General features: G+C 40.3%; 1 protein-coding gene across 4 annotated transcripts in view; it reads left to right on the forward strand.

The window, feature by feature from the left end:
• The window catches only part of LOC311499742 (NACHT, LRR and PYD domains-containing protein 12-like), a 30,737-nt gene extending 21,759 nt beyond the window's left edge, over positions 1-8,978 (forward strand). For 3 of the 4 annotated variants that reach the window (XM_084560860.1, XM_084560862.1, XM_084560861.1), the window contains exons 5-11: positions 827-3,329; positions 4,992-5,165; positions 6,140-6,313; positions 6,583-6,756; positions 7,039-7,215; positions 7,419-7,592; positions 8,391-8,978. In XM_084560860.1, the coding sequence (XP_084416986.1) occupies positions 827-3,329; positions 4,992-5,165; positions 6,140-6,313; positions 6,583-6,756; positions 7,039-7,215; positions 7,419-7,592; positions 8,391-8,403 (3,389 nt within the window). In that variant the 3' untranslated portion in view covers positions 8,404-8,978. The remainder of the gene's footprint in view (positions 1-826; positions 3,330-4,991; positions 5,166-6,139; positions 6,314-6,582; positions 6,757-7,038; positions 7,216-7,418; positions 7,593-8,390) is intronic. The other variant, XM_084560863.1, reaches the window with a different exon arrangement.
• The last annotated feature ends 2,057 nt before the right edge of the window (positions 8,979-11,035 follow it).

The raw sequence follows: 11,035 nt of genomic DNA on the forward strand, positions 1-11,035 counted from the left end.
GTAATGAGCACCCCTGCCATAGATCATCTCGTCGTTTCTGACCACCAAGGCCCTTGCCGCTGCCACTAAGGTCCATCATTTAGTGTGACTGTGACGGCAGGCGTGTTGTGCAGAATGTGCACAGATGCTGGCGTGATGCCATGTGATGGGCGTGACCAAACAAGGATAGGATGCAGCACCATTGCTGATACCTTTTAGCTTTTGACAGACAATAGGCAGAAATGTCATGCATTTTGAACGTCTGACAGACCACCCACTAACATTTTCGTCCAGTCTCTTCTCGTCAACGACAGCTTACACTCGTCTAGTCATGTTTTAGTCATCAAAGAGCCATGTTTAGCTCGTCACTGTCTCGTTATCATCATGAAAAAAAAGGGGCGTCAACAAAATAATTACGTCACCATCATCGTTGACGAAAACAACACTGAACTGAGCTCTGTCAATTACTGTCAAAAGGTATTTATTGTGAAATAGCCAGAGGAAATACATTGTGTTTGTCACCGGATTATTGGTATTTATTTGATGTGAAGAACAAGATGTCAACATATTGTTTATCATTTAATTGTAGGAACAGTCTGAAATTTTACAGCAAATAAGAAACAAGAGTGAGCTGTTAGGTGAAGTGCTGCAGACGAGCTGCCTCTGCTGTCAATCAAACACTGACACACCCCCTCAGAGGCTGAAAGAATTATTTTTTTTCCCCAGAAACATTTTATTGTGAGAAGAAAAACTCATTACAACACATTTAAAGTCAGTTTTCTGGTCTTTCTGAATTCAAACAGGGATGAGTGTTTTCTTTCTGTCTCACGTTTGTTCTTCTCTTCAGCAGATGTTGGTCTGCAGGAGGTTTTAGATGAACATAAGATCAGTCTGAGGAGGAGATGTAAACATGTGATTGAAGGAACTGATGTATCAGGAAGTCGAACCCTCCTCAACAGGATCTACACTGAGCTCTACATCACAGAGGGACAGAGTGAAGAGGTTAATACCCAACATGAGGTGAAGCAGCTTGAGACAGCTTCCAAGATGAAGGCCCTCCATGACACTCCAATCAAGTGCCACAACATCTTTAAAGCCTTACCTGACCAACAGAGACACATCAGAGTGGTTCTGACCAACGGCGTCGCTGGCGTTGGAAAAACCTTCTCAGTGCAGAAGTTCACTCTGGACTGGGCAGAGGGTTTGGAAAACCAAGATGTCAGTGTGGTGACTGTGCTTTCGTTCAGGGAGCTGAACTTGATCAAAGATAAGCAGTACAGTCTTCTCAGGCTGCTCCATGTTTTCCATCCAACATTACAGAAGGTCACAGCAGAGGAGCTGGCTGTCTGTAAACTTTTGTTCATCTTTGACGGCCTGGATGAAAGCAGACTTTCATTGGACTTCAACAACAGTGAGGTTGTGTCTGATGTCACACAGAAGGCATCAGTCAACGTGCTGCTGACAAACCTCATCAAGGGGAAACTGCTTCCCTCGGCTCTGGTCTGGATCACTTCCCGACCTGCAGCAGCCAATCAGATCCCTCCTACATGTGTTGACAGGGTAACAGAAGTACGAGGCTTCACTGACCCCCAGAAGGAGGAGTACTTCAGGAGGAGGTTCAGTGATAAAAAGCTTTCCAGCAGAATCATCTCCCACATCAAGACATCCAGGAGCCTCCACATCCTGTGTGGAGTCCCAGTCTTCTGCTGGATCACTGCTACAGTTCTGGAGCACATGTTGACTACAGAGCAGAGAGGAGAGCTGCCCAAGACCCTGACTGACATGTACTCACACTTTGTGATGGTTCAGACAAAGAGAAAGAAGAACAAGTACCATGAGGGACATGAGACGAGTCCACAGGAGCTGATGGAGGCTGACAGGGAAGTTCTTCTGAAGCTGGGGAGGCTGGCGTTTGAACATCTGGAGAAAGGAAACATCATGTTCTACCAAGAAGACCTGGAGCGCTGTGGTCTTGATGTGACAGAGGCCTCAGTGTACTCAGGAGTTTGTACAGAGATCTTCAAAAGAGAGAGTGTGATCTTCCAGAAATCAGTCTACTGCTTTGTTCATCTGAGCGTTCAGGAGTTTTTGGCTGCAGTCTACATGTTCCACTGTTACACCAACAAGAAGACAGAGGTGCTGAAAGACTTCCTGAGGAAAGATCACCGTGTCCCCACTAAGTCTCTGGATGAATTCCGGTGGAATGGCTCGGATGACTATTTTCAATATGATTACAATGATGACAATAATGATGATGATTTTGCTGATGATGATTATGATGATTTTTCTGATGATTATCATAATGATGACGATATTTATGATGATTTTGTGGATGATCATCATAATGATGATGATATTTATGATGATTTTGCTGAAGATTATGATAATGATGACAATAATTATGATGATTTTGCTGAAGATTATGATAATGATGACAATGTTTATGATGATTTTGCTGCTGCTGATTATAATGATGATTTTGCTCATGATGATTATAATGATGACAATAATAATGATGATTTTGCTGAAGATTATGATAATGATGACAATGTTTATGATGATTTTGCTGATGATGATTATAATGATGATTTTGCTGATGATGATTATAATGATTTTGCTGATGATGATTATAATGATGGCAATAATGATGATTTTGCTGATGATGATTATAATGATGACAATAATAATGATTGTGCTGATGATGATTATAATGATGATTTTGCTGATGATGATTATAATGATTTTGCTGATGATGATTATAATGATTTTGCTGATGATGATTATAATGATGACAATAATGATGATTTTGCTGATGATGATTATGATGACAATAATTCCAACATCAAGAAGACCAACGTGCTGAAAGACTTCTCGTACACCATTAGTTCTCTTGATAACTTCCTGAACAGAGTCATGATTAAATCCCTGAAGAGTAAAAAGGGTCACCTGGACCTGTTTGTTCGCTTCCTTCATGGCCTCTCTCTGGAGTCCAACCAGAGACTCTTAGGAGGTCTGCTGGGTCAGATAGAGAACAGTCCAGAAATCATCCAGAGAGCCATCAACAAGCTGAAGAAGATGAACACTGATAAAATCTCTCCTGACAGAAGCATCAACATCTTCCACTGTCTGATGGAGATGAATGACCTCTCAGTTCATCTGGAGATCCAAGAGTTCCTAAAGTCAAAGAACAGATCTAAGAAGACACTCTCTGTGATCCACTGCTCAGCTCTGGCCTACATGCTGCAGATGTCAGAGGAGGTTCTGGATGAGTTGGACATAGATCAGTACAACACATCAGAGGAGGGACGACGGAGACTGATCCCAGCTGTGAGGAACTGCAGAAAGGCTCGGTGAGTTGTGATCATAAATAGAATCAATCAATGGAGATTAGTAGTTTAGTTCTTCAGATATTAACAGGATTAAATTATTGGCATTGTTCTAAGTTTTGCATCAAACATTGTGAGTATTTATTTCTCAAGCTGTTTAAATGCTTTGAGTATAAAAACGTAAATTTTTGCTTTTAAGTCGAAGAAATTTGTGTTTAATTGTCTATATATTTTTTTAACATTTCTTTATCTTTGAGTGATGTGCTTTGTATAAACCTGGTACAAGGAATGAAGGACATCAGAGGTTAAGCTGGAGGTTTTTGAGACAAAACATTTTATAGTTTCTTTTTTTAAATGTGTGATGCATGGACTCAATTGCAGCACAAAGAGGCATAGAATCGTGTGGAGTTTTATCATTTAATCGGACAGGCACAGGCAGGCAAAGAATTATCAACCAAACAGGAACCAAGAGGGCAAAGACAAAATTCTAGGTTTGAGATTATTTGAGATTGTTTAACAGTAGTCAGATGGAGCAGATGAGTCAGAGACAGGCAGAGTATGAAGAAGTCAGGCAGATGAATGCTGGAAAGTCTCACATGGCAAAGATCAGTCTGGCAGAGGAGTGTCTGTCTTTATTTTCTTTTAGATTTGTTTCCTTCACCTTCTAGGAAGCAGGTAGCAGAGAGATCATCTCTCCAACTGGAACTGTTCACTGAGTTCAACTTATTCTAAATGTCCTGGAGTCAAAGTGAAAAAATTTTTTCATCAACCAGATGTCTTCATTCTGACTGTGGACAGTATTGAAGGCTGAATGTAACTCCATTTTCCCTTCTTCATCTGCAAGATGAAAGCAGAACAGAGATTGTGATTAAAAGTCTGCAGCTATGAGAGAGACTGAAGAGAGTCATTGTGTCATGTCAAACACAGTAAGATGAGATGAGCTGAACCACAGATGTTCATCAGATGATCACCTCACTCTGTTTCATACTCATTCAGTTTGGATCTAGAATGTAAATGATTACAACAGATTTTAATATTCAATTCAATTCAATTCAATTTTATTTACATAGCGTCAAAAACAATACAAATCGTCTCAAGATGCTTTACAAAAACCCGGCCCGAAACCCCCAGAGCAAGCCTGAAGGCGACGGTGGCAAGGAAAAACTCCCTTTTAACAGGAAGAAACCTTGAGCAGAACCCAGCTCATATGGAGGGACCCATCTGCCTAAGGCCAGCCGGGTACAGACAGAAGAAAGAGAGAAGAACAGCAAGATAAACATACATCTGTCATAGATACACATATCTGACTAAAACGTACATGTGGAATCATGACAGTTTGAAAATGTAAGAGGAATCATAGGCAGGTTGGAGAATTGTTCATTCAGGTAGGAGTGGATAACTGCAGGATTCCATGAAGACTGGGCAGGCTGATGAGACCACGACAACAGATGTAGTATAGAGCTCCACAGGAAACACACCACTCCAGGCCAGAGATACTCACAAGAAGGGGGGGGGGGGGGGGGCGCGCGCACACACACACACACACACACACACACACAGCAGTAAACATTCTACATAGTAATAGCACAGAATTGCATGACTAGTAGTAGATAGGATATTAGAGGGCAAGAGCTCTGTGCCAGAGAAAAGAAAGTGTATATAGAAAAATATGTTTTCTATTCACAGACTTGCTGGATGTGGACTCTCAGAGACTCACTGTGAAGTTGTGGCCTCAGCTCTGAAGTCCAATCCTTCCTATATGACAGTGTTGGACCTGAGTGGAAATATCCTGAAGGATTCAGGAGTGAAGCATCTGTCTGCTGGACTGGAGAGTCCTCACTGTAGACTGGAGACTTTGAGGTCGGTTCACTGAATGGAGCTGTTGTAGGTTTTCTTTATTTATTCAATTCAAATCATTGACTCGGGGTGGCACAGTGGCGAGGTGGTTAGCAATGATGTACTCACAGCGAGAAGGTCCCAGGTTTGAATCCATGGGCCGACTGGGCCTTTCTGTGTGGAGTTTGCATGTTCTCCCTGTGTCTGCGTGGGTTCTCTCCGGGTACTCCGACTTCCTCCCACTGTCCAAAGACATGCTCATTAGGTTAATTGGTGATTCTAAATTGGCAGTAGGTGTGCATGTGAGTGTGAATTGTTGTCCGTCTCTCTGTGTTGGCCCTGCGATAGACTGGCGACCTGTCCAGGGTGTACCCCCGCCTCTCGCCCGATGACAGCCGGGATAGGCTCCACCAGATCCCCGCGACCCTTAATAGGAATAAGCGGGTATAGAAAATGAATGAATGAATGAATGAAATCACTGACTGATGTGTCAAATGTTATTGTGTTGATAAATGTTTCCATGAGCACAAATCTGAAGAAGTTTCTTCTTTTTCTCAAATGTTGTGTTTGTCTAAATGGCTGAACACTAGTTTTTGCTTGTGGCTCCAAATAGAAGTAAAAGACTTGAGCAGGATTCATTTAAAGGTGACAGAAGTGGAGTCATGCAGCACAAACTCCCAGATCTTCTCCTTCTGCTGCTCATTTGAACCTGACAAAAGGTTGAGCTCATTTCCAGACTCGAGGGTCTCTGCCTACAACGGCTTAGTCTCCTCTGTTTTTTAGCCTCGACCCAGGAATTCATAACAGAGCTCTACTGGAGGAGGGTTAACATGTCAGAGATACAATCAGGGACCAACATCATACCAGACTGAAAGTCATCATTGAAACTTTAACATGATGTCTGAAGAAGAAATGATGAAGATCCACAATAACAGAAGGACAAAGTCAGTCAAACACGTCTGAGTAGATTTAATCTACATCAATTCTTCTTTAATCAGATTGAGGAGGTGCAGTTTGTCAGAGATCAGCTGTGATTTTCTGGGACCAGCTCTGATGTCCAACCCCTCCCATCTGAAACATCTGGATCTGAGAAACAACAACCTGAAGGATTCAGGAGTGAAGCAGCTGTGCAGTTTTGTGAGGAGTCCAGACTGTAGACTGGAGACTCTGAGGTCAGTTCACTGTCTGTTACTGTTGTAGATCTGATATGTTTAATCACCAACTGAATCTCCAGAACCTTCCTCTATAAATCTGTAAATGTCCTTTAGTTCAAGACGAGTGTTTGTAGCAGAAACTGCAGAAAATGTCCACTGTTAGTTGTTAAAGCCAATGAAGCTTAAAGGCTGTTAGGACACTGTAATGTTGAGCTGCATGTTTAAACCCTGAACACATCTGATTAAATTATTCATGATTTAATTTATTTGTTTTATTCTATATTCAGACTGTGGAGCTGCAGTTTGTCAGAGATCAGCTGTGATTTTCTAGGACCAGCTCTGAAGTCCAACCCCTCCCATCTGAAACATCTGGACCTGAGTGACAACAACCTGAAGGATTCAGGAGTGAAGCAGCTGTGTGGTTTTCTGGAGAGTCCAGACTGTAGACTGGAGACTCTGGAGTCAGTTCACTGTCTGTTACTGTTGTAGATCTGATATGTTTAATCACCAACTGAATCTAATCCATGTTCATCCAGAACTTTCCTCCATGAATCTGTAAATGTCCCTTTGTTCGAGACGAGTGTTTGTATCTGAAACTGCAGAAAATGTCCGCTGTTAGTTGTTAAAGTCAATTAAGCTTAAAGGCTGTTAGGACACTGTAATGTTGAGCTGCACGTTTAAACCCTGAACACATCTGATTGAATTATTCATGATTTAATCTCCATCTTTTATTCTTTATTCAGTTTGTGGAGATGCAGTTTGTCAGAGATCAGCTGTGATTCTCTGGGACCAGCTCTGAAGTCCAACCCCTCCCATCTGAAACATCTGGATCTTACTAGGAACTTCAACCTGAAGGATTCAGGAGTGAAGCAACTGTGTGGTTTTCTGGAGAGTCCAGACTGTAGACTGGAGACTCTGAGGTCAGTTCACTGTCTGTTACTGTTGTAGATCTGATATGTAAACAGGGTTATTGTTCCAAACAAATACAAATTTAATTAAATAGCTTGTTAGTGTATGTATGTTTGTGTACTTGTCCTTGTGGTGTCTTTTTTCTGGGCCCTTCAAATTGCTGACTGATCTGACTGAATTATTAATGACTTTATCTACATCTTTTTTTTTTCAGATTGATTGACTGCAGTTTGTCAGAGATCAGCTGTGATTCTCTGGTCTCAGCTCTGAAGTCCAACCGCTCCCATCTGAAACATCTGGACCTGAGTTACAACAATCTGAAGGATTCAGATGTGAAGCAGCTTCTTGATTTTGTGGAGAGTCCAGAATATAAACTGGAGACTCTGGAGTGAGTAGAGGGTTCCAGTCAGTCCATGCTGCTTTCATCAGTATTGTCCTAAACACAGTTAGTATCACAGATCCAGTGTTTCCTGTAAACCTGCAGCTTCTCAGTGAAGCTGTGAGAGGATTCAGGATTGGACAGAAAGACAGAGAGAGAGACAACAGTCAGCCAATCAGATCAGATGAGCCAGAAGCTTGTTGTGATCATGTGTTTGAGTTGATGTGAAGACGACTGTTGTTGTTGTGTTGATGTGTCCAGGAAATAAAGCTGGATTCCAGCTGACAGCCTTCCAAGATGTATAGAGACAGTGGTGGTCATTCATCAAATCTGATGAACAACTGATCACAGCTCTGAGATCAGTCTGACTGAAGCCTGCACATCACAGAACCAGCATTACATTTAGTAACCATGAGCAGAGTCATCACATGTGTCATTAGTTTGATCAGATCTCTTCAATGACAGCCTCCATGTTTCTTAGTCAGCTGATCTTTGTTTAAATGGAGCAGCAGTAAATCCATCACTAAAGTGTTGGTGCAGTAATGAAGCGTTCAGGACTCTCAGCAGTTTATTAGTGAAATCTGCAGAGGAAACAGACTTGATGCTAAAAGTCTCCGCAGGTCTGTGTGTGTTCACTCCAGCACATTAACATGAAGCTGAAAGGAAGCTGGCTGAGCTCCACAGCTGCTCCACTGCTGCTCTGAACAGGACTGAAGTCCCTGCTGCTCTTTCTACTGGATGTGATGATGAAGGGAGACTCTGGAAACACTCCTTTACCTCTTCTCTTCTTTCTCCTCCTCTCTACAGATGGGACTGCTGATCTTTGTAAACGTGAAGGGGACGGTGTGTGAGCTGAGAGGTTGGCGCAGCAGCAGCTTGTTTGTAGATACATGTCATAGGAACTAATCTGACATCAGCAATTAGTGTTAGCATCTTCAAATCTGACAAACATCCGTGTCAGATTTAGGCAATAGATGGAGAAAGTCATGCTGAAAATCAAGACAATTATTATTATTATTATTGTTATTATTATCCAGCATATTTCCATTTTTGTTCTTTGGTTCAGTTTGTTTTTATACATCTCCTCCAATCCTGTACATTACCGTACCTTCCTTATTTCCTTATAAAACTTAAAGTCGGTGTCCTTGACAGGAAATGTGTCCGTGGACCAACTTTACTACGCTTTGATTCCACAAAGCTTTAGGTTTAACACATGACTCGCCTATCAAAATAAAAGCTTTTGTTCTCCTTCATGTGCCACTATACTTTCTTCGTTGCCCTGAATTCAGAATATCTGATGAAAAACCAAGACAATCATATATTTTCATAAATTAAACAGGATTTAATGATAACTTGACATCACTATAATGTACCAAAAAATTATTAAACTTTAAACTTCCAAGATTGACTGTTATCAGGATTGTTATTTAATATGTCTTTCAGTACTAATGATAAATGAAAAGAGATTAAACATCACTGATTATAAATAAAATAAAAAGTATTGCTATGACCACCAATAATTAATTATCCAGTGGTTACTGGATGCAGTGTCCTCACACAGTAGAAAGTTTATATTTCAAACACTTGATAACATTGATAATACTGAGAAATACTGTTTCAGGATACTTCTACAGGTAAATGCACATTTCATATATGTAGTTCTAAAACACAAACTACATGCTGAATCAACTCAGAAAAGTAGCAATGGACTCATTTGAACATCTGATGTAGGATGCATGTGTCCAAGTAATGACAAGAGTGATTTCTTGTTTGCTGATGTATTGGCAAATCCTGGGAGTCCTTCATTATCACACTTTCTACAGAGAAGAGTTTCTTCAAAAGAATCCCAAAACCAAAGCTGTAATTTTAATGTCATGAAACAAAAGATATCAATGTAAGATCCTCATCTTAACTTACTGTTCAGTCAGATGTCCCCCACATATCCTCCATTACAACTATTATTTTTCAACTATGTTTTTTATTATGGAATAAAAAAATATGTGGCTATGAATTCGTATATATTTTTTTATCCAAGATAAACTGATTTATTAATGAATGTTATTTCAAGGCAGCTTTCAGACTTTCTGCTGCTGAGCTCCCAAGCAAAGAGCAATAATGTACCACTATATCCATCTACTTAAGTTTCTCTGCTTGCTGTTTAAGATGTGATTACTTCTCCTTGAGCCATAGATGATGCACATCTCTTTGAGGCTATGTGTTACTGACCTTAGTTTCTGGTTTGCTCCAGTGACTCTGCAAGATAGTTGATGTCTGAGATCTCTCCACAGATCCGCTTTCAAATGAGAGGAGCTGCTGAAAAACTCTAGCAAGCTTAGTAGTTAGCATTATGAATCATATTGACTAAAGAAGTACTGTAAAAATGAGTGCTAGACCATACATATTTATATATATATATTAGGGGTGGGACTCCATTTAAAAAAAGAATCTAATTAATTAGAGGCTTTGTAATTAGTTAATCTCAATTAATCACATTTTAATCGCATAACAATATTTGCCGTAAAAAACAACATTTTAAATCTAAATGGATTTTAGTGGACGACTGAATAAAATAATAGACACAGGACACAGACATGAATATTGTAAACTCAAGCTCTTTTAATGTTTGGAAAAATGCATTTCATTGCATTTCAATTAAAAACAGTAGAAAAAGAAAGAAAAAACAGTTTGGGCTGCTGACATGTCTTATCCATACTCGACCGGGACTGCTAGCGCTAACAGCTCCGGTGCTCACTGCAACATGCTTTGCACCGTAGGGTTGAAGTGCTTCGGTGGTATGTAAACTCTTTTATTTTTATTTTTAATTTTTCACAATCTTCACAGAACTCTGCTTTTATCAAGGCTTCCATCAGTTTTTTTTTTTTTTTTTAATAAAATTTGCCTTCCATCAGTTCTAGCAACGTGCTTTCTTCTAATGGTGTCCTAACATCTGGAATTTTATTAGTACACTAGTACGGGCTGCATTATACCCCACACTCCCAGGTTATACCAGTATTTTCAGGGTATTTAAGATCATAGTTTTTAAAAGAATTATTTCTGAAGTTTCACTCATTCTTATATTGATGTAGGTTAAACATGTTACTGAAGCACACTTTCATTCATTCGTTCATCTTCTGTACCTGCTTATTCCTGCTAAGGGTCGCGGGGGACTGCTGGAGCCTATCCCAGCTGTCATCTGGTGAGAGCCAGGGGTACACCCTGGACAGGCCGCCAGTCTATCGCAGGGCCTGAAGCACACTTTCATTTGAGCTATATTTCTATGTTAATCTGACCATGGAAAATACACTTTCCAGTACCTTTTAACTGGTCACACTGTATCTTACTGTATTTCCCACAACAATATATCAATAAAAATAACAAACTGAGAAATATTTTGAATTGTTCCAGTTGCAAGATCATAATTTTTTTTAACATCTTTGATCATATTATCATGT

The sequence above is a fragment of the Chelon labrosus genome (genome assembly GCF_963514085.1).
Source record: "Chelon labrosus genome assembly, chromosome: 14".
Classification (NCBI taxonomy): Eukaryota; Metazoa; Chordata; class Actinopteri; order Mugiliformes; family Mugilidae; genus Chelon; species Chelon labrosus.